The sequence below is a fragment of the Hippichthys cyanospilos genome, chromosome 12 (assembly GCF_059441005.1).
Source record: "Hippichthys cyanospilos isolate Australia breed blue-spotted pipefish chromosome 12, RoL_Hcya_1.0, whole genome shotgun sequence".
Lineage (NCBI taxonomy): Eukaryota > Metazoa > Chordata > Actinopteri > Syngnathiformes > Syngnathidae > Hippichthys > Hippichthys cyanospilos.
Genome location: NC_142380.1, coordinates 2,511,577 through 2,535,749, shown reverse-complemented (window position 1 = coordinate 2,535,749; position 24,173 = coordinate 2,511,577). Strand labels below are relative to the sequence as shown.

General features: G+C 42.2%; 2 protein-coding genes across 3 annotated transcripts; one reads left to right on the top strand and one right to left on the bottom strand.

Annotated features, from left to right (window-relative positions):
- The first annotated feature begins 2,372 nt into the window (after positions 1–2,372).
- On the top strand, positions 2,373–15,212 carry LOC148414387 (oxysterol-binding protein-related protein 1). 2 transcript variants are annotated; one of them, XM_088429077.1, is made up of 14 exons: positions 2,373–2,635; positions 6,777–6,856; positions 8,628–8,808; positions 10,731–10,806; positions 11,641–11,775; positions 12,429–12,526; positions 12,594–12,776; positions 12,932–13,039; positions 13,111–13,200; positions 13,721–13,847; positions 13,922–14,038; positions 14,127–14,250; positions 14,803–14,893; positions 14,968–15,212. In XM_088429077.1, the coding sequence occupies exons 3-14, from the start codon at positions 8,756–8,758 to the stop codon at positions 15,068–15,070; spliced, it is 1,305 nt and encodes a 434-aa protein (XP_088285203.1). In that variant the 5' UTR covers positions 2,373–2,635; positions 6,777–6,856; positions 8,628–8,755; the 3' UTR covers positions 15,071–15,212. The 2 variants fall into 2 exon arrangements, with proteins under 2 accessions (XP_088285203.1, XP_088285204.1); XM_088429078.1 differs by lacking the exons at positions 2,373–2,635; positions 6,777–6,856; positions 8,628–8,808 and adding an exon at positions 10,190–10,253.
- Positions 14,943–23,624, bottom strand: LOC148414386 (tetratricopeptide repeat protein 39C-like). The gene is made up of 14 exons (XM_088429076.1): positions 23,155–23,624; positions 21,360–21,408; positions 20,532–20,660; positions 20,148–20,262; positions 19,691–20,036; positions 18,542–18,710; positions 18,391–18,484; positions 18,188–18,295; positions 17,980–18,089; positions 17,076–17,199; positions 16,897–16,994; positions 16,724–16,828; positions 16,437–16,475; positions 14,943–16,355 (listed from the first exon to the last, which is right to left on the bottom strand). Exons 1-14 carry the CDS (start codon positions 23,292–23,294, stop codon positions 16,266–16,268), a joined length of 1,716 nt encoding a protein of 571 aa, XP_088285202.1. The 5' UTR covers positions 23,295–23,624; the 3' UTR covers positions 14,943–16,265.
- Positions 23,625–24,173: the final 549 nt, after the last annotated feature.

Below are 24,173 nucleotides of genomic sequence, written 5' to 3'. Positions count from 1 at the left end.
ACTAATTCAATGAGTTTGCTTTGGATTTCAAACGTCCGTCTATGCTTTTATTCGCTCAGGAGATTGTTCTGTCGCTGCTGCGTTATGACGCCTCTGCCAATGTTATCAACGAAACGGCGCAGATCCCTAAAGATGTCACAGAAGATGATGAAATCACAACTATGCTCCGGGGTGCGACCGCATCATATTTGGAATAGATTCCTCAAAGATATTTGACTGTTGTTATAACTCAATTATTTTTTTCTCTGTGTACTTAAGCCGCTGAGACGCGAGGCGGCAAGAATAAATGTATTCATTTATTTATTTTTTGTTGGCTTTTGGGCCACGGGTGCGACGGAATACACGACGGATTGCGCTGCATGACCGTAAAACAAGCCGCCGATTGTGGTGAAAAGGCCACCCAACGCTGGAAAATAAACCTCACAATTCCAAATGCTTACTTTTATTTTGAAGTACTTCCTGGAAAAGCAGCAAAAAAGTAACATTTTACTGAAAACACATCCAATCATCAATTCAGGAACTTAAAAACTTCAATTGAAATACGTGGACATTTCATTGCACGCCACCTGTTGCCAGCGTTTAGCGCACCGTTTAGCATAAATTAGCCGCTAGCTAGCAGCGCTACATTGCCCCCGATAGCAGTCGGATTACATTTCAGAGGCAGTTTAATAGACTTAAATTAAAACTGCACACTTTAATGATGACTGTCTGATACAGTTGCCGTTCCTACTGATCACTTTTGAACATAGGCTGAGTCACATGTGTCTCCAATGGATCTGATATCCTTTGTTATTTTAAAACAAAATATGAGGGTGGAATATCTAAAATCTGAATTTTGTCATTCATTATTAAGTGAAAATGTGTATCAGAAGGTGTTTATTACTTGTTGATGAAATGAACACAGAAACCGAGACAGTTTCTAAATATAGCAAAAAAAGAGCCAACCACAGCAGCTAACTTAAAAAAATAGCCTGTAAAAAAAGTGCCTCCCCTGTTTATATTTGCTCTTTATTGTTTTTCTTGCAGTCATTAAAAACAACATTTAAAAAACTGTGAATTTTATACTGGCTACACCGAATAAAATACAGTGAATATTTTTGTGTGTAGTAATTTATCTTCTCATTTTCGCTAGATGGAGAAGAAACCATGGCAATACGCCCTTTGGGGTCTGTTTTGTATATAAAAATATATAGTTGACAGTTGAGTCATGACTTTTGCAGGTTCACCTGCTTGTAATGCGTGCACTGGCTTGTAAAACGTAATATTTGCAGTTTATACATTTTACATGACAAAATGGGCATTAAATACGACCTTTGCTGGGACATTGTGTGTTTTTGTATTAAACTCTCTATTTGGTTCACACCTGCTCCCTCGTTCAGACAAAATCAGTCTGCTGCCCTCATCCAGCTGTGAACAAATGGAAATAACGCCATTGTCTGAGTGAGTCTGACTTTTTTTAAATTTACTTTTTTTTTTTTTTTTTAAAGGAAGCATGGAGCAGAGTGCAGAGGATTGAAGGCCCTCTTTGGAAGGTACACAGATGTCAGAGTGTCTGTTGCTCAATAGGACAAGCATTTTATACACAGTATAAATACACACAGTAATCCCTCAATTTTCGCGGTCGATCGGGACCGAACCCCACCCTCGAAGGAATTTTCATTCGTGTGTAAGTGGGTACCTGAATTTTTTAAATGGGAAAAGTATTTATACTTTACGTATTTAAGACAAACATTACTGCAGTACACATATCTACTTGAACTTCTAATTAGACTCCCGGGCGCCGCTAATATAACCGCGGCTCTCCATGAAACTAAAGCCAAAGTGATGGGAGGGTATAACAGTACAGTTACTGTATAAGATTTATCATGTATGATTTAAGTAAACGTGTACTGCAGTAGTTTGACGTCTGAGGAGTGCCCTTGGCAAGCAACTTTTTTTTTCATCGTACATAGAAGATACAAAAGCATAATATTCCCAGCATAATTTTCCATTTTATTCTGTATTTCATGCTTCGAAACAGTGGATTTAATTGAAAAAAAAAAAACAATTACCCATCACTACATCAAGTTATCAATATTTCTTCTTGGTTTTATACTCAAGAATAATTTGGAACTGTTTATTATGTTTTTTTTACGTATGGTATTTCCCCGCCATAGAGTTCACGCTTTATCGGATGGCGCCTCCACTGGGTGGTAATTGAGGTTGGAACTGTTTCCTGTGTGTGTGAGTGCTTTCAGTGTCCTCTGGAAAGATGCTGAATGGTTACTAGATTCTTTGAGCATGACCCTATTCCCGTGCAAGAACTCCTTCATGTGCCAAACGCGGTTGAAGGCACGTGTTCCGGTCCACTTGTCCCAGTGGTCCCGTATGGCGAGGGGGTGCTTGTAGCATTCGGTCAGTGTTCTAATCAGTGGGAAACGATCCCCTTTTATGCTTAGGTCTGCATTCGGCTTGCATACCGGCGCACATTCACATATACGTCGTAATACTCCGGGGGGTCGATGAGGGAGGAGGCTGACTGACTTTGAATGTGTGCGCGTGCATATATTGGCCAGTTGGGATCTCGGCGAGCGTGCTGATAACGCGCCGGCGGGTCCATGTGAGAGCGAAGAGGCGACGACGACGACGCATCCAGGTAGAACATCGTCGATTCCTTTCTTCACCCAAAGTCCTTTTTCAAAGCGGGCTCGTTCTGTTCGGCCTGGCTTCGAAGCTAATTTGCAGAAACCTTTGCGCTTGAGCTTCCCGTGACCTTAATCGACTCAACTCAGAATGTGAAAATGTGAGCGCGCTCTAATTACTCACGGCTGCATTCGTTTGATTTGAAACCAGCTTTCGATTGAGCACAACATGGAGGAGCACGTCTCGATGGCACGAATGCGTCTTGTAATCCGAGATAAACTTCGGAGATTCTGCGACTAAACTTTCATGTTTGCGCAAGGACATATGCGTTGCCGGTGCGCATCATCATTGCATGAATTGCAATTACTGTCAGAGGGATTAACTGACCCTGTCAGTGTAGGAATTTTGCAGGGCATGAAGTGTAACAAAAAAAAAAAAAGCCCTACAAAGCAAACTGTATTAATGACCATCAGTTGTATTGAGAAAAAATGACCTCACAAACTAAGCTGCTTCCGCTGCTTTATATACTAAGTGGATTATATTTGCACCAGTGCTGAGATTGGTTGTATTGTATGGCATTACCACTAATCCCACCATCTCGTTAGTCTGTGTGCTGCCCGAGTTTCACTCCGATGTCTCTGCAAATATCTAATAGAAAAGAATGCTTAATTCCTCTGAGCGTCTTCCAGGGAATGAGATGTTGCCCCTCAGCAAAAAAAACAAAACAAAAAAAAAAAACGCATATTTTGACCCACTTGTGCAGCAGCTGTAGGACCGAGTGAGTGTGCATTAGGGCTGCGCAATTAATTGAATTTTAAACGCGATTACGACATTGGCTGCCACCCTTAATTAAGTTGATCCTCGGCGATATTAACTCGTAAAAAGCCGGCCACAGTACATGTCAAATCGAGCACTTTGTCATCCTACCACCAGGGGGCAATGTTTTCTATGTGTTTGCATGACAAAAGCCTCTGTTTTTTTCACTTTAATATATTATTTACCAGTGTGAAATAGCGTTGTGTTTCTCACCTGATTCTTAATATATACACTGCGAGTTGTCAATGGAGACCCAAAATTGGAAAAAGTTCAGTTTGAAATGACCCAAAAATTACATTTTGACAGCTAATTGATTAAAATTAGCCTAAAAGTAAATAATGTGCTTGGTTCTAAGTAGGCTTAACTTTTTTTTCATTGGTTTGCACATTCAGCAAGTATTATTTACTATCTATTTTCATTTATTATTGTTGTTATTATTATTAATAACATTATTATTGTTATCATTATTATTTGTAGGTTATCAACCCTTGAAGCCTTGTTTATATACTGCTTGTTTAAAAAAAGACAATAGACATGTTTGACCAAACATGATGAATAATCGTGATTTCAATATTGATCAAAATAATTGTGATTATTATTTTGACCATAATGGCGGAGCACGAGTGTGCATTATGTAAAATAATAACATAGAGGGAGTTTGTCACAGTGAGGCTTAATATGGAGTCAACGATAAGAGTTGTCAGTTTTCCGGGTACATTTTTTCTACTCGCTTGTGCAGCTTGAGTGTTTGGAAAAAATCTCTTGATTAATGCTTAAAGAACTTAAATTAAAGTCAGTGTGTGTTTTGTTTTCAGTTTTGCCGCTAATATATTCCTTTTCACTGAAAATGACATTGATTATTCGACTCCTTTACTGCAAATAATTACATAAATAAATTAGGAAGGAAATAAATAAAGAAAGAAAATCTGTGTAGTCTCCACTCCGGTAACCGAGACCTGTCATACTAAAACTGACCGCTAGAAAGCAGCAATGGGCCATTTATGTTTCCCAATCCCGTCAGGGGTTTGCTTAAATTCTCGTCTGCCCAGCAGCTCTTCTAGAAGAACCGTGAGAAAAACAAATGCTTTTTGTGTGAACCCCACTTTAGCTGCGGGAGACATAATGACCACTTGACTGTACTGCCACCCAAAACGTTGAAGGCGGTTTTGGCTCACCCTGTTATAATGATGTGTTTTCATTTTACATTTGTGTTTGTTTAGTGTCCAAACGTTTTGGATGCCGCAACCATTTTGAAGCCGCTTAGTGGTGACACAGATAGCCTCGGCTAATCTGTCACATTTACTCTCGTATGAAAGCCAGGAGACATACATCATATCCTTCTTTTCTTCCTGCACACAGCTATGATTAGAATAGGTCGGCCTTCAAACCCCTGGAGATGATCTCAAGCCTGACCTCCACCTTAAGAGTGGACTTTGAGCTGTCATCGCTAACCTCAGAGAAATGTTCCTTACCATTGATTTCCCCCCTCAAATAAAGCCTCAAATGAAGCCGTTTAACTTCGGCTTTTTCGTATTTTGAATGCTTTCTTTCTCGGTGGGCAACCATGGAGATGCTCAAAACACTATTAGTGTGCATGCATTTGGTCCTGTCACAGATTTGCCCTTTGATTTTGTTCACCAACAATTTTTAGAACAGTTCTACCTTTAGGGGTGTTTGCCAAGGACGAGCATCCCTCCCAATTCTCCCATCGGCACGCCGATGGCGCACGGCATCAACGGGGCTTAAAATAGATGCGTCTGTGCTCAGGCGGGGACGCGGAGAGGGAGAAAGTGCTGGTGCGGATTGGTGCACAACAAAGTGAACACTTTAACACCTGGGTGTCCAGGAATTTTTCACTAGCCTGGCCTTATTATCACCCAAGCTGGGCTGACTTTGAAAGGGTCACAACATCGTCAAATTTAAATATATAATTAGTTTCAACCCCTCAAAATGTTCAGTGGTATCGGGGGAAATGCCTAATAAAACATGGGGTTTTCAATATGTCCATTTGAATTTGAATTTTGAATGGCAGTAAATGAGCCTGACATGGGCTGTAGGGTTTTACCTATTGATCTCCCGTTCGCACAAACCATATGTAGATTTTTTTTTGATATTTTAACCCATTTAAACACCCAAAACGTATTTATTACATATTATTTACATGCCCCCCCTCCCAAAAAAAAAAAAAACGTGAGAGAAGCAGAATACCTGGAGAAAACCCATGCTAGCATTCATGCTCACAGTTATGCCACCATTTTAGTAACAGCAAACGCTCATGCTCAGGCCCAAAGAAGGCATGATCAAATTCTTACCACATCATTGGGGTTTTACTAGTCAGAAACAAAAAAAGGCAAAACAAAATTAATCACCTCATGAAATGTGCCGGCCGCGATTTGTATTGCTTTATCTATGGTCCTCTGCTACAATCAATAAGATGAAGCTGCTGTCTGGAAATGCAAATGTTGACTTCTCTTAAATCAGCCCAATTTAATGCAATTGTCCGCATGGACTGAGCTCATTAATCAAATTCTTTGTGAATCGCGACTCCTGTTTTCACATTTACGATATTTGAAAGTCCAGCATTCTCACCTCTGACCCTTCAGTACCTTAAGCTGCTTTTTGTGACCGGAATGAGAAATGACACACAAGATGACCGCTCTGCCGCATCTCTCAATGGTGCGGTTCAGGTTGCGCTAAAGGGACACTCAATCCCGCCATACAGATCGCCGGCCTCATGGTGTTTGGTTCTGATCGGAGGAAGTCGGATCTTATGGCAGGATCGCAACATTGGAGCACGGCCGAGCCACTCAATCAAAACAGGAGTGACTTGAACAAAATGCTCTCTTATGTAGGAAAAGTACAGTTTTCGTGTTAATTTATATAAAGCAGGTTGGGGACCCCAACCCTCGGTCCGCGGACCGGCACCGGTCCCTGGATCAACTGGTACCGGGCTGCGTGGGCTGCACCCGAAAAAATGTTTTGGAGATGATTTAGTTTAACAGTTCATACGTTTGTGCTTGATCTCTGTTTTTTTGGCGCCGTCTCTGGCCGCTGTTGATATTACATACGTAGTGAGAAGGACGATGTGGGTTTTAGAGCTGGGGGAAAGTTCCACTTCACACTTTTCTGGAATGGAGTGAGATGGACTAGGACTGCGTTGATGGTTTGCAATACATGCTTTTCTAGACAGGAAATAAACACAAAATGATAGCAAACAATGGATGATTTCATTCTAGACTACCTTCACTGCTAACTTTGATGGAAAAGGGACGATTAGTGCTATTTTTTAAAATCTCCCTGAGTTTTAAAGAAGTGTTTTTCTTTATGCATTTGCACAGGTGTGGAGCCTGAAGTCGGAAGATCAAGATCAAGCGGTCACACACTGTCGCCGAAGATGATTTCTACGATGCTGTGTCAGGTCAGCGCAACTCCTCTCAGAAATCCCGGCGGTCAAAAGCCTTCTCCAAATCCACAAAACGCATGTAGACCAGTTGGACAAACTCCCACATTACTATGTTAGTTTCATTAATTCTTTCGTTTTTTTATTTATTTATTTTTTCCAGATGATGAGTTATGGCTAATGTATTCCAAGCTTGCTTTTGCAGGCTCTACGAGTCCCGTCAAGGCGTTTGTTCACGAGGCGCCGACTCCCTCGGGGTTGGCTGCATTATTCATGGCGCGCTCTGACTACTGACCACACACTCAGTGGCCCTTTGAGACACGAAGCTCAGCACTTCCTTGGCATATCTGCTGAGTGTGATGCCACGCAAAAAAGAAAGAAAAAAAAAACACAATCATACACTTTTATCCCTGAGTCTGGCTGCCGAGCATGTAATGATGTGGTCCCGAGACGCAGTGGAATCATGAGTTCAATATAAAGTTGTAATGAATGAGCTTGTCTACATGCCGCTCCCGATAAGTGAGGAAGCGCCGGAATTGGCTGTTGCTAGCGGGGACATGGCCCTCCTAGGATGGATTTTTTCCAGACTTGAGCCATGCCCTTTGTTTGGGGCATGGCTGAAGACTTGTTTTTTGTTATTTCTTTTTAAATCCTCAATCACCCTTCTCCATGTAATCTTATCTTTTCTAAGGTCTCAGAGTAGCAATGTTAGGGTACCCTGAATGGGCTTGCCCTCTGTAGATGGTTAAAACAAGCTAGCTAGCTGGATAGCTAGCTTGATAGCAAACTTTCTATCTATCTATCTATCTATCTATCTATCTATCTATCTATCTATCTATCTATCTATCTATCTATCTATCTATCTATCTATCTATCTATCTATCTATCTATCTATCTATCTAGCAAGCTAGAAAGTTAGCGCACTATCTATCTAGCTAGCAAGCGAGCAAGTTAGCACAATATCTATCTATCTATCTATCTATCTATCTATCTATCTATCTAGCAAGCTAGAAAGTTAGCGCACTATCTATCTAGCTAGAAAGCGAGCAAGTTAGCACAATATCTATCTATCTATCTATCTATCTATCTATCTATCTATCTATCTATCTATCTATCTATCTATCTATCTATCTATCTATCTATCTATCTATCTATCTATCTATCTATCTATCTATCTATCTATCGTTAACTATTAAGCTAGCCAGCTCACAGCAAGCTAGTTGTGCAAAAATAAGAACATTATCAATACAATACAATAAGAAGAAAGCAACGCTATTATTCTTTTATTTAATAATTGTTAATTTTCCTTATTTGTTTTTAATTAAAGTTATTCAATAAATAATTTCATGATACAATGTAGAAGAGGGATGTCAGACTCATTTTTATCATCGTGGGCCACATTAAAGTCGTAGTTTCTGTCAGTGGGCCGGAACGACTGATTTTAGTATGATTTTTTTATTTAGTTAAAGACAACTTGCAAATGTTGTATTTCAGCCAGAAAGTCAAATTAGCATTTTGCGGGCCACATCAAATGATTAGCTGGGCCGGATCTGGCCCCCGGGCCTTGAGTTGGACACCCGAGATACGGTCCACATCTTAAATGCCGTGATGCGTGTGCCTCACTTAGGAAAAACGTGAGGTGAAGCCTTCTCATTGGAACACAAAAAGCTCAGGTGGGGTTTGGCCACGGAGGAGGAGGAGGAGGAGACGGGACGGGGCGGCGCGGGTGGGGGGGAGCGCAAATGGAGTCGCTCCTCAAGCGCCGAGTCTGTCACCGTCCGCCCCGCAGAGTCCGAGTCGGAGGTGTCGCTGAGCGGCTTTCTGTCGGCGGCCAGCTACTCCTGCGAAGAGGACGGGGGGAGAGACGCCCCCCTTGTCGGCAGCCGCCATCCCAGCCAGCTCGGGGGGGCCGCCGGAATGTCGGGGGAGGGTAACCTTGGCAACCAGAACAATGCCGCCAAGAAACACAGGTGGGACATGCTCCAATTATTTGTAAACTGAAATGAAAAAAAAAGTCTTTTTTTTTTTCTTGTAATTTGCTCGCACTCAACAATGTGAGCGTGCAAGTTTGACAGCGACGCGTCTTCATTAGCTTGAAAGGTGTAACAGGATAGGATGCTTCCGTCACCGTGTTTTTGTGCACATCCGATCCACAGAGAATAACCTGTTTGGTTTTTCGTGCCCGACGCGACTCTCTCAAGCCCGGTCGCGCACAACGCTTTGCTGATGTAAGAAGGGACAAGCTTTCGTTTCCATAGAGGCTCGTTTCAACTTGCCTTCTCTTTCTGTGATCCTTCAATAATTTAGCCGTTTGTGGCACAAAAGAAATTGGGACAAAAAAAAAAAAAAACACTATCGCTGTTAGGGACTGTTTATTAATCATAATATCAACTCATTTCTGATACTAAGATAGTTTTATTCCATTTTATATGTGGATTTTCACTATTCTTCTTACCTATTCCAATAGGGGGGGAGTTTTAAATATGTTTACAAAAAAAAAATCAGTTCCCATTATAATCAAGTTCTAGGCACAATAATTCTTGTCATGTGTATTTGTGCTAGTCATATAGATTTACGTTGCATATGTTGACATTTCAGTTTATATTCATCCAAAGGGATTATTAATCCCTTTTCTGCAGTCGAATATATTTTCTTGATATTTTGATGGCAAAATTAAACAGTTTCAAAACTGTTTTTTTTGCCACGAGCTTGCACATCACAGGTGACGACCAATCACGACTCACCTGTTGTCTGGGGTTGGTCACGTGACAATCGCAAGCAGAGCCACGAATAGTCATTCGGCTCAGGTTGTGAAAGTCACATGAGTAACAGGTGAGCCGTGATTGGCTGTTAAAATGAATTCTAAGTGACAAAATATTATATTTATACAGTACTATCCCTTTAAGAACTCCAGGTTATGTTAAACGTTTTGTGTGTAGTAAATAAAGTGTTACTTGTGCACAACTGCTGTTAATGTTTCGAGTGCATAACAGAAAAAATAAAAATAAAAACTAGCCAACAAATAATAGCCATTTGGCTGATTATTTTAGACCACAGTTTTGAAGGTCGAAACCTACAAGTGATAACGATGATTATCATTGTTTTTGTTTGTTTTCTGAACTTTTTAGACGCGCTGCCATAACACTGCCCATAACGTCCAAGATTTTATTTTCTCAAAATCCTTCACGTAGCGTCGGAAGGATCCCATTAATATTTCAACGAACGTTACGAAACCAGGGCGCCGTATTAAACACAAACGTCGCACTATGGGGGCAGAGGCAGGAGGAAAGCAAAGTGGGCCAAAAGCGGGTCTATCTTGCATCGGCGCTCCGTTCCGTTCCGACGAGCACAGATGGAGCCAAAGCTCCCCCGCCAGCCAGCCTCTTTCTGTCTTGTTTATTTAACAGAAATAATGGTGTGTATTTGGGCAGACACCATCTGCCCGCTGCACAAATAAGCGTAAAACAGCCTTGTACTTGTGACGGGCAGACACACACAAACGCGCCCATTTGCAAATTTGCAGCAAGCGTTTGCTACTGACGAAATAATAGATTCATACCCTCCACATATGAGCATTTTTTTCCGTACAAATGCACCGCAACACGTACGCACGCAGTCGTACAACCTGCTAATGATGTCCGTCGCCGGGATGGAGCAGCTCATTAGCTAACAGGTGTCATGTAGCATTGCTCGGTTGGATTGTATTGCATGGATTGTGTTGAAATGGTACGAATCTGCAGACGAAGGCAATATGCGCCAAAGAGTCGAGTCCATACAATCGCCTTCACTTCAGAAAAATGTAGCGGATTTCGTACGTTCTATACCGGGACCTATGACGTTAACGTAGAGAATTGTCTGTCTAATGCACGAAATCTCTTGCTGCTTTTCCTAGAACATCCCTACCGGCTCCTATGTTCTCCAGAAATGATGTCAGCATCTGGAGCATCTTGAAAAAATGCATCGGCATGGTGAGGACGACTCAAATCAAACGTGCGGGCCGCATGGAGGAAAATCTATTCCCAAGTAGCCCAGACCAAAAAAAAAATCTTGCTATAGATTAATACAGTGGACCACCGCGATACAAAATTAATCCATTCCTGGGTTGGGATCGTAAGGCTAAATCGGCGTACGGCGGGAAACAGAAAACTATGCTAATTAGCTAAGTCTTTAGCATAGCATCTTAGTGACGCCGTGACGCCGATCAAAAGCAAACCGGCGTCTTAGTGGCGCGTTGCAGCGCAGGCAGTCTGACGCCAACAGAAAATAAGAACAATTACCTAAAAACGCCTGAAGAGGGAGGCAAAAAAACATAAACACAAGCAATCCCACAGGTCATGACAGATGTTGTCGTAAAGTGAGAAAAACGCTGTAAAGAGGGGTAGAAAAATACTAAGCATCCCGCTTTTTGACGCAAAAAAAACTTAAGGCAGGGGCGTCGTAAACCGGGGGTCCACGGTATAGTTTTAAAACAACTTCAAATTCATGAAGGCACAACATCACTATTAATCATAAAACATTTCTAGTTTTTCATTCATTAAAAAAATTGAGTTCATTGTTATACTTGACAAAATCATCTCGCGGGCCGGATTAAACCTGTTTGTGGGCCAAAACTGGCCCGCGGGCCGTATGTTTATCAAAAATATAGTACGAGTTCTTGTGAAAACAGCTAACAGCTAACATTTTTGCTCATTTCACATGATTGGCTCTCTTCATGCTATGGTCATGTCAATTATAAATGTCAGTTCATAAAATTCGAATAAATTCAGTGGACTCACGCATATCCAATCCAACGCATTTCTCAGGAGCTTTCCAAGATTGCCATGCCGGTAATTTTGAACGAGCCTCTGAGCTTCCTGCAGCGGCTCACCGAATATATGGAGCACACCTACCTCATCCACCGGGCCAACGCCGCGGCTGACTCTGTCGAACGAATGAAGGTAACGCAACACCCACATCGTGGCCGTGTACCAGTGCAAAGCATATTTGGATGGGGGGAAAAAAAGACTTCCAACAGAATGACGGGCGTATTTTGTCTAGAAGATAGCATAAATTAGCCGCTAGCTAGCATCTCGCTAGCGGCGCCGTTCTTACTGATCACTTTCTAACAAAGCATGCTGGCTCAGGTGTGCTTTTTCAGGTGGCAAATTCATAATCCGAAATTTATGGGAAGATGTTTTTACGAGGAGGGGGAAAGTTGTCTGCTGCTGCTCGCAGTTTAACCCCTGGATGTCCGGGAATTTTTCACTGGCCTGGCCTTATCACCCAACTTGGGCTGATATTGAAAGGGTCATAAGATTGTCAAATAAAAATATATACAGTGGACCCCCGGGTTACAGTGTCACTGGCTTACGTTTTTTTCATGTTTTTCATGCTTTGCGACAAAAACAACTGTCATGACCCTAGGGGGTTGGCTGTATTTGTGTTGTTTTGTCTCCATCTGCAGGCGTTTTTAGGTAATTGCACTTATTTTCAGTTCTGTTGCCTAACTACCTCAATTGCTATTGGTCGGCCTCACTCGTTTCAAAATGGCGGCACGGTAAAGCTTTGTTCTATCGCGAGCGGTTACAAAACCTACGCTGTCTGTTTGCAGTGCGTTGCGGCATTTGCGGTGTCGGCTGTGGCGTCGCAGTGGGAGAGGACGGGCAAGCCCTTCAACCCGCTATTGGGCGAGACGTACGAGCTCATCAGGTCAGGTGACGCGTTCGTCAGCAAGACCGAAGCATCCTTCGAACAAAAAGTCCTTGTTTCCCCACAGAGACGATTTGGGCTTCAGGTGGCTTTCCGAGCAGGTGAGCCATCACCCTCCCGTCAGCGCCTTCCACGCCGAGGGACTCAAGGAGGATTTTGTCTTCCACGGCTCCATCTGCCCCAAAATCAAGTTCTGGGGCAAGAGCATAGAAGCCGAGCCCAAAGGAGTCATCACGCTGGAACTTCCCAAGTGAGCGTCCGGCCGCGCGTGACCTTTGTTGTGTCCATTCCTCTGAAAATCATTAAAAGAAGACCCTCTGGGGCTGAAATTTCACCCAAGAAGGAAATGATCCAAAAACGGTCAAAATACAGCACGGTTGTTCAAATGTCTGTCGTCCTCTGAAGGTACAACGAGGCGTACACCTGGACGAACCCCACCTGCTGCGTCCACAACATCATCGTCGGGCAGCTTTGGATCGAGCAGTACGGCGCCGTGGAGGTCCTCAATCACAAGTAATGGCAGCCACTCCTGTGCCGTTGAGCGATCCGGTTGAAACGGAGACGTGACGCGGATTGTGTGACAGGACCGGTGAGCGGTGCAGCATGACTTTTAAACCTTGTGGACTCTTTGGGAAGGAGCTCCACAAAGTGGAGGGTTACATTCTGGATAAAAGGTACAATACCTGGATTTTTTTTTTCTTTAAAAATAAAATTTATGTAAAAAGTAGAGGATAGTAAAGATTTTTTGTTGGAAAAAAGACCATGTGTCGTCTTTTTTTTCGGTAAAAAAGACCAGACTATCTATAGTATGCAGTTGGCTTTTGGTTGTTTTTTTTTTTTTTTTTAAAAAACGAGTCTATAGTAAGGCTTTTTTTCGCATAAAAAATGACTTTCTATAGTAAGGCTTTTTTTCACAAAAAAACGAGTCTATAGTAAGGCTTTTTTTCACAAAAAACGAGTCTATAGTAAGGCTTTTTTTTCACAAAAAACGAGTCTATAGTAAGGCTTTTTTTCACAAAAAAAAACATAAGTCTATAGTAAGGCTTTTTTTTCTCACAAAAAAATGACAGTCTATAGTAAGGCTTTTTTTTCACAGATATTTTCTTTTAAAAATGTAGGAAGGCTGTTTTCTGGCGAAAATAAATATTATTATGATAATATTAGAATATATTGACGCTCTTGTTCCAATTTCAGCAAGCGGAAGCTCTGCGCCATCTACGGCAAATGGACCGAGTGTTTATACACGGTGGACCCCGCGACCTTTGACGCCCACAAAAAGTCCGACAAAAGGAGTTCCGAAGACAAAAAGGCCTGCCAAAGGGTAATTCTTTTTCTTATTCCTGTGTTTATTTTTGCGTTCGGTCATCGGCGTCCGTTGGTGTCGCCCGACCTCAGAGCGGCGTGGACGAGGAGCCCGAAGAGATGGCGCCGACCCGAGCCGAGACGGTGCAGGTGATCCCGGGAAGCGAGCTCATCTGGAAGATAACGCCTCGTCCCGACAACGCCGCCAAGGTGGGACGGCCGGAAAGACCAGACGCGCTCGCATGGTCTTTTTTTTTTTTGCCGACCCCCGCGCGCCCCTTCCTTTTCCTGTTTGCAGTTTTACGCCTTCTCGGCGTTCGCCATGCAGCTGAACGAGCTGGACAAGAAGTTGGAGGGACTTCTGCCGTCCACGGACAGTCGTCTCCGACCTGACATCCGCGCCATGGAGAACGGAGACATTGGTACGATATTCATCCGACAAGGCGGGTTTGAAAATGGAAAATGCAGAAAAAAAGATGCCTTTTTTCCTAAAACACAAAACGCATCACACACGTTGTATTTTCGAAGATAAACTCCAACTTTATTTGTATAATGCTTTGCTAACAAGTCGATCCAAAGAGACAACTAGGCAGTAAAAATTGGAGATGGAAAAAAAACAACTGAAAAGTCACTAAATACCAAATCAAAACTCAAGCCAGGTTAAACGCAAGTGAAAAAATATATATACCGTAAAATTTATATACCGTGGTCATCCAAGACCTGCAATGCTGCCATCTGCTGACTGTACATATATTGTCATGTGTGTGTGTGTGTGTGTGTATATATATATATATATATATATATATATATATATATATATATATATATATATATATATATATATATATATATATATATATATATATATATATATATATATATATATATATATATATCACATTTACCATCTTAACAAGAGCTGTGTGTGTGCGTGTGTGTGTGTGTGCGTGCGTGTGCGCGCGCTGGTATGATAGACGTAGCGAGCGCGGAAAAGAAGCGACTGGAAGAAAAACAGAGGACGGCTCGAAAAAAGCGCGGCAAATCGCCAGACGACTGGAAAACCAGGTAACCGGCGCGCGCATCATAGTTCCACGTCGTCATGACGACCGGCTCACCTTGTTGACGTCGTGGCCGCACAGGTGGTTCGAGCAAGGAGCCAACCCGCACAACAAAGCTCAAGACTGGCTCTACTTGAAAGGTTACTGGGACAGAAAGTTCACGCAGCTGCCCGACATCTACTAGGACCCCGTCAGGGATTTTGGGGTGCGGTGGCGCTGCCGGTTGAAAAATAAATGCTTTAATGCGGGTACACGTTAGTCGAGTGTGAACAATAGAGCAGAAAAATGCATTGTGACAAAATAAAGGAGATATATGCAATATCAAAGTTTCAGGTTGCGTTTTCAAGTTCTTCGGTTGAATTTTGCTTGGGGAGGCAGTTGCACCTGTTCCTCGTCATGATTGTGGGAGGGGCTTGGGTTTGGCCACAACACGTACACAAAAATACAAGGATGCAATCAAAACTAAAATAATACAAATGACCTGTTTTTATTCGCAATTTTCCACTAAAAAAAACCTCACATTCTTTTTTTTAGCTGGATATCATATTTGGAAACTAATTCAAAAATATTTTCTTTAATATTGAAACACCAGGGGTGAAATACTGCTAGTTTGTTGTCTGGAACAACTAAGGAAAAGTAATAACAAAATTATCAGTAAAATGGGAATAAAATTCTGACAATACATGTTTCTTGTTTGTATTAAGTAAGGAAAGGAAACAAAATATTCTTTATGGTTGTCTTTTTTGTGTTTTTTGCTCATCGGGAACAAGTAAGCAGACGTGATTTAAAATGTTTAATAGAAGAACAAATTTGACATTTTTTTATCCAAGAATATAAAATTGACAGGAAAAAAAGTTTGTTTTTGTTGTTTGATTTCACATTTTTATCAGTAAAACAATGATTCAAAATTACCCATAGCGAAAATACATTTGATTTGATTTTGGAAATAAAATGTTTTATTGTTATTGTTGAAAAAGGATGGAAACATCTAATAGCTTAATTTAAAAAGTTTAACTGTAAAAACAACACAATTTAAAATGACAAAAGGTCTCCATGGTAACCAAGTCAGGTTAAAAAAAAAAAGGCTTTTCTGTAGACAGAAAATCGTGAGCGTAATCCGTGTGTAGGGAGGGGCATCTGTGAGTGCCCGTGCCTACTATCTGAAAATACATCTCTTCAAGCAGTGTCCCATAAAAAGCATTTTAATAACCTAAAACATCAAATATAAAAGAGAATCTAGCTCACACAATGTGAACGCCACTGTGCGTGTGAACAATAAAAAAGTTCTCTAAGAAATCCGTGCAAAATATTTCCACATGGAGGAAAAATGTGCAGTTTATTGCAAAAGTGTCTTTTTTGCCTGCTGAAGCGGGCGCGCTTCAAGGTCCAACTGCAGCTGCCGTGGAGGCGAGCGCCGAGTGGATCCGCACGTGAAGTCTGTTCTCAAAGTCGTAGCCAGCGTAGTCCTCCTGCAAATGGGGGAAAAAAAAAAACGTCCTTCAAACCGACGGCACGCCTGAAAATCTGGTAGCTACTCGACGCTCTGGTACCTTTGCCTGAAGCATCAACGTGTGCCCTTGGGCCGCAGACTGGCGGGGGACAAAAAAAAAAAAAGGACAATGTCACCTTAGAATCGCAGTTCTCAAATGGGTCAAAATATTCGATCTAATTGAAAGCTTTTGAATGCCGCGACAGAAACAATGCATCTTTTCAACTAGAGAGCAAATGAACTGGAACATGAAACAACTTATGACATTGTGACGAACCAATTTATGATTCATATGAATGATTTTCGTCCACGTTAGCTAACGGTGACCATTGAGCGTTTCTGGCCTACCTCTGAGTCGCCGAGGAGCATGCAGCCCAGTTCGTAGCAGGCGTAAGGCTGCACGTACGAGTTGCTCAGCAGGCCCATCTCGTCGCGCAGGGCGGCGTTGAAATACTGCAAAGGCATGGCGAGTTCCAAAATTCCGACTGGAATCTGAGAACGATCATCACGGATAAGACTACCTGAATGGCTTCCTTGTTGTTACGGAGGCATTTGCTGACGGTGCCCAAAAGCAGGTTTTTCAGCCCTGCGCAGGAGGCGTCTTGGATCGCCTGCAGGACTACAAAAAAAAAGAAAATACGCAGCCTTTGTTTTCGATTGCAAAGAGTGGATGGCTGGATCTCAAAGAGGAGCGCGTTACCTTGCATCATAGTGTGCAAATTGCTGGTGGAGCAGTTGCACAGAGCTTTCCACAAGTAAAGGATCTCAATGATGGAGAGGATGCACAGTTGTTTGGATAAACCGGGTATCCTCAGCTTCTCCGCCTGCCGCCGCACGAAAACAATCGTGGGCAAAGTCAACTCGGATTCATTCACTCCCGTTGACGGCGATAGACGTCGGAGATTTTTTTTTGGTTTTTTTTGGGCTGGCAGGTAATAAGTCAAAACTCACATTCATTGACAGAGTAAATCTCAACTTGGGATTTGAGTACGTCTGGGTGTACTTAAAGGCACTTCAAAAGGGTTATGTGAGATTTAAAAAGGTTTCTGCAGGTATCAGAAACGGAATGCTCTATAGTGCTGGGAAAAGTCCATGTTTCTTTTCAAATTGAGAGCAAATTAACTGGAACATGAAGCAGCTTATTGCTAGGTTGTGTCAGTGAGTGTGGCCATGTCAAGGCACTTGAGGGGTTACACGAAAAATAACAGGGTTTCTGCAGGTATTAGAAAACCTCGCTGGATGCTTTTTAATGCAGAGATAGGAACAATACATACTTCCTTTCAAATTGACAGTAAATTAAGTGGAACATGAAGCAAGTTATTGCTAATTTGGGTCATATTGAGTGAGTCTTGGAGTGGCTAAATAAAATACACCTACAAACGTAGCCCTTACGTTTAATACAGCAGAAAACGGTAAGAATAGGTTTTTTTTCTCAATCGTTTTTTAAATACAACAGCTTGTAATGCTTATCTGTTTTGTTGAAAATGTTAAAGGGCCAAAAAAAGTGACTTCATTCAGCGTGCATTTACTCAACTAATCAGCTTGACTAATCAGTTATCTGAACTTTTAGTTTGCCGAACATCATGCGACGGAACGCGCCCCACCTTCTTCATGGAGAAGAGCTCGATTTGATTGTTCTTGCGTTTGAACAGTTTGAGGACGTCTTTGAAAACTCCCAGGGCTCCCTGCAGATCGCCCATGGCTCCTTGGCAAACTGAAACCCAAGAGAAGAAGACACATCCCAAAAAAACAAAAAAAAAAGGATGATGAGCCAACACAAACAGGGCGGAGGATCCAAAGCAGGGTTAGCACCTGCAGTCAAGTACGCGTAGTAGCACTGGGACCAGCGAGACTCGTTCTTCAGGCGCTCAAAGGCTCCGAAAGACTCCGCGTAGTTCAGCTCGATCATATTGCACCACCCTAGAACAAAGTCGACGTGGAAGGATCAAATCAAATCCTTTTCTTCTGTTTAGCGCGATGCTAATGAGAAGACGCGCCTCGTCGTGGTTTCTTACCGATTTCATACAGGCACACGTGCTGGATCTCCCTCTGATCCGAGGACAGCTGCAAAGCCTCGTTGAAGGACGTCAGGGCGGCGCTCATCCGGCTCTACGCGCAAACAGGAAGTCGCGCGAGATGTTTGCGACACAAGAGACGAGCGCTCACCTCCAGACGCTGGACCCGGCCTTTGAAGAACATGAAAAGTGAGGAGTTGGGGTAGGTGGTCTCCCTCTGGCGAAGAATGGCTTTGGCCTCCGTCAGGCCCGAGTGGGTGTCGCTGTCATCCAGGGCGAAGAAGGGCTGCACTACTGTGTGGTACCACAAGAGGGCCAAGCTGTCGCAGGACACGCAGGAACATGCAACGTCAAGAAAAAAAGAAGACGCAGATTGGATCTAAATAGGAACTCGGAAGACTGGAAAGAGGCTACAAGACTGTGCGTCTCCTTTCAAGGAGATTTTTCACTTTTTTTACACATTTTTAAAACATTTTAGGGGTCCCGTTAGGGCTGGCTTTGATTATGATTAGTGATCCCGTTAAATTTCAGTTAATCACACAGAGCATATTTACTCACATGGTGGAAATTTGCGCAACATCAGGGAATCGGTTGAACTTACTATAGTGGGTCACTATACGTTGGTCACCCCCACCCTTCCAAAAAAAAAAAAAAAAGCCTTAAGTTGATTTTACAAGAAAAAATAAACACGCCTTATGGCTGTTTCTTTTTTTCTTCTCGTTAAAATGATTTATGGAGAAAAATCTATAAAAAAGATGTCTTATTAGGGTTACGATTAAAAAAAAAAAAAAGTAACCGCCTTAAAAAACAACAACAAAATCACCTAACTATAGCTGGTTGATTTGGGGGATGTAACAAGCTTTACAATGGATTGTGTCCTGACTACATGAACATTTTTACATGTTTTTCCCTTGTAATAACTGAAAAAAAAAGAAAAAACCTAGGTTGATATTTTTTCCTGGTTACTTTTACCTGAGAAAATAAAAATAATTAAAAAATAAATAAATGTCTTACGATACATGGTTGGGTTGAAAAAAAAAAAAAAAAGCGTTACCCTACCAGGTCATTTTTTTTTTCAGGAAAAAAAAAATGCCCAAACTATACATGGTTGTTTTTCTTTGGACAGGCTTTATTTGATCACCCCTTTAAAAAAAAACTCAAAACAAAACGACAACAAAAACACATGGTCGTTTTAAAAATGGAAGAAAAAATGTGATACTGGATCTTGGACAGAGCTCAAGTAGGTCCAGTTTCTTTCTTTTCGGCTGTCCGGCCAATCCAGCCGCACGGGCATACTCACGTGGCCAAGGGGGCCTTCATGTCCTTGCTCTCGCTGGCGCAGGCGAGCGCCGACAGCCCTTGGAGACGGTCGCCGGGGAAGCCCAGCAGGTTGACGATCTTGAGGAGGTGCGGCGGCACCATGGAGATGCACAGGTGGAAGAGGCCGTAGCCGAAGCTGACCGAACCTTTCAGCCGGGCCAGGTCTTCGGCGTCGGCGCCGGGCGCGGCCGGGGACGGCGGGGCCTGACGCTCCCGGGCTTTGCGCCTCCTCCCGTCGTCGCCCTCCTGGAGCCGCGTGATGTCGCTGTAGCATTTGTCGTAAACTTTCCAGGCTTTGCGGAGGATCCATCCGCCTTTGATATACGCTGTGGAGATTCCCGGGCCAAAATGCCACTCGACATCAATTTCAAGTTTGCTAAAAACAACACCCGGATAAAACAGAATAAATGTTTGTTTGTTTTTTCTCAACAATTTACCCGAGAGCTCCTGTTTGGTGAAAGCCAGCACGGCGAGGTAAACCTGGCAGTCGGCAATGATGATCTGCCTCTGGAGCCGCTCCGCGGCGGCCAGCCCCGACCTCCGAGAGTCCGTCTGCTTGCACAAGACAAAACTCACACTTTTCCTGACAGCGACGGCCAAAACACACAAAGCCTTACACCACCTGAAAAAGCGCAACGAGAACATTTCTTTTCCGTAAAGCTACAGTCACCAACATTTTCATTTTTGAATTTGTACCACCCTTAACGCTCAATCAAACATATCAAAATAATGAAAAATATATTTGCTAATCTATTATACATACATACATACATACATATATATTAGGGTTGTTTTGTTTTTCCCCTAAGGTTGCGACTCACAGAGCGCTTCATCTTGTTTTTGAGGGTTTGGATGACGCCAGCGTTTTCACTCTCGCACAACCTCTCTGTGGCCTTGAGGTCCTCGGACGCCTGCTGCATGTTCTCCTCTTCAAAAGTCATCATGGCATTCTACACGACAAACACAAAGTCAAAAGAGAGAAACTTCATTACCGTATTTTCCGCACTATAAGGCGCACCTAAAAGCCATAATTTTTTTCAAAAAGCTGATGGTGCGCCTTATATTCAGGTGCGCCTTATAATCAGGTGCGCCTTATATATGGATCAATGTTGATATTGGGATTGGTAGATGGGGAATGAAGTGATAAAGTATGTTTTACCTGTTTCTTTTGTGTGTTTACAGTTGAACTAGGTTGCTCATATTTGCATTGAGTTATTATGCTATTGAGAGTTTAGAGTTATTATTTGACTTATTATTCTTATTACTTTGAGTATTACAATATTGTGATTGAAAAAGTTGTAAAATATGTCATTCATTGAGGGTGCGCCTTATAATCCGGTGCGCCTTATAGTGTGGAAAATACGGTACATTTAAGTATATTTTGGGGTAAAAAAAAAAAAAACCTTTCAATCGGTGGCAGGTTACAATGTTATAATTTGCTAAAGATTCAATGTTGTCACTGATAGTCTGCAAATTATGAATTGTACTAATGTTTTTTTCTCTAATAATTTTCACTAGTGAACTTATGTACTTATTGCTGAAACTGCTTTGATGAAATCCATGACAGATAAGCCAGCAAACTTTGGTACAGCGAGTCAGAGCGTGAGTCAAACCAGCAAGTAACAACCAAGCGTGTGGCATCCACTCACCAGAAAACTGACAAAACTGGCGCCGAAGCTCATGAGAGGACTGTGGTTCCTGCCGCAAAAAAAAAAAAAAAAAGGAAGTAGCATGCATTAGCAGCTCATAGAAGGAGTCACACATCATTTCATACCTTTCAAACTCCATGACAGTTTGATAGATTTATGCAAACAGTTCAAATTCAACTTTTTGGAGCTTTTAACCTCATTGCAATGTTCATCGCCCTCAAAAGCCGCAAAATGAATTCCTTGCTTATTCTGGCCTCTCAGAACAGAGTCGCAAAACCACGATAATCAATCACCGATCTTGGATTGGACCAGACCATGAATAATAGATCATATTTTGGTGGAATCGGTGCCCATTGAATGGTATAATATACAATACATTGAAATAAGGGACCCCTGGGCCTCCATAACAAAAAAAAACACCGATATTTTTTTACTTTACTAAAACGAATATCAGTTACAAAAATTGGTTATTAGCATCCTTGACGATTAATTATCGGTATCTGTCCTGAAAAAAAAAAGCATTTTTTCGACACAGGATCTTCAGTATTTTAAACAAAATGCTACATTACTGCTGAGAAGATCTGTGAAAGGACTAACTGCATAAGACACCACTACTGTATGTCATTAGCATAGCGACATACTTTTACATGTTGGGTTAAGCGCTCCAAAAAAAAAATCTGTTTTCCAATATTTTTTAATAAACTGTATTATTAAAGTGTATCGTGGCCTAAAATCCTTCCGAGAGCTGAGCAACGTGCGGGTGAATATAGACAGTGCATATGTAAGCGCTTCAAAAGCAGGATGCCCCCCAAGTGTGCACTGCAATTAGAGGGAGGTGTGACATTCAAGAATCCAGTGGGGAGGCAGGTTATGGGGGGGGGGGGGCAACTCCTGTGTCATATCAGTCCATAAAATAAGAGGACGAATGATGAAAGCTGGAGCGACTCAGACATATTATATATAAGCACGAGCACAGCAATGAATGCATGGAGAAAGTTGGACAACATTATTATTGTGAGGATCACGGGACTGTTTGAACATCAGCAGCTGAACGCTAAGTGTGTGAACATTTGCTGGAGGCTATTTGAACAAGACAAATGTGTCTTCTTGTGACATGTCAGATGCTGCCACAGAAGACATTGATGTCGAGGTGTGATCTAATGGATTTAACGATAACAAAAAAAAAAAGTGTTAGCACCAGTATTTTAAAGGAATTGTTGCTATTTGGACACCCCTGAATAAGCATACAAAAATATTTTTCTTCGATCACTCGAGGTTTATATCAATTTCTTTGGGTCACCCTGTATATACCAGTCCATCTTCTGATTCATTTTTAATTGATTGGCTCCATAATCTTGCTCGTCTAAAAAGCATGTAGTGGACCGCAATGTACTCACGGTTCGGCTCGACTGAAATACTTTCAGTCCTATCTTTCGGTACTGCAGATATCTATACATTACTGTACTGTAAAGGGTGGTTTGTTATTGTACTACGTAAAGTAAGGGTTTTAAAAATCTGAATACATGTTAATTAAATACAGTATGTACTTCAAATATGGTTTCTCTATTTCGCGGATTTTCAGCTATCGCAGCCAGTTTCTGAATTTATCTACCGCGATAAACGAGAGTTCACTGTACTTGTTTGTCAGAACAAAGGTAAAAACTAACTTAAGGACGCATGAACGGCATCATTTACATGCACATTTATAGCAAAAATGTAAGATTGTAACAAAACAAGGTTACGCGGGGGGTAAACGACATGGACGCGACTTGACGTCTCGGCGGCACTCACTCACCTGTACGCTCTAAAAAGCTTGTCGCTCTCCTTAAATCCATTATTGAGAAGCATGTTGATGCCTTTCAGAGCCAGTTCCGCGTCGTTGAATGGCTCCACGGAGTCGTCGTCTTCCACGGCGGCTTCCATCGGGGCCGCCATTGGAGCCGGCCAACCCCGGGTGGCGAGAAGCCCAACGCGGCCGCCAAAGGCTGCTTTCGAGGCGGCTGTCTGGACACTTTAATTACATGCGCAACAATCTCAGCCAGTAACGCCTTTCCAAGCAAACGCGTCCATGTCGATATTGTGCGACGAACGCCTCGCGGGGGAACAATTTTCGGCGTCTGGTGACGTTAAGACGCCCGTTTAGGGACGCCGATAACCGGCAGAGCAGTCGAGCGCTCAACACTTCTCTACCTCTGGTTTGTGTCACTGTCAGTCACAATGCAGGAAGTGTGATGCCTTCAAGTGTCATTGGATTTCGGGCAACCCCGGTTGAATATATTGAGAACTTGTAATTCCTACGTGATGTAACCGCGACCAAGTGACGTCATTTCTTTGGTTGACTACCACTTTGATATGGGCATGGATACTGGAGGATGTACTAAGTATGAAGGGCAAAGACAAATGTAAACATAAGTGGGCGTTTATTATTACGCAAAGGCTTTTAAATGTATCATCCGTATGGGCTTGGTGTTGGTTGATGACGTCACGGGACGTAGGAGTTTTTCTTTGGTCAAAACGCTTATGTTGTTTTTTGTCAAGCATGACAAAATTACTAAAATAGACATTTAAACTTCTTACCAATACCAAAGCTACTTTAAATAAATAAATGGTGGTGAACAGATTAAAGTTGAATAATAGGCAAACTTTTTTTTTAATCTGAATGGGTGCTGAGCCATAAATAGGTGGGTCCACTTCAATTTTATTTATATATACCAGCGTGGTATTTATAAATGATGGGTGTGCCATAAGACTTATTCTAATTTAAACCTAGCTCAATAAAAGTCAGATAAATCTGGTTTAATATGTATTAAATAC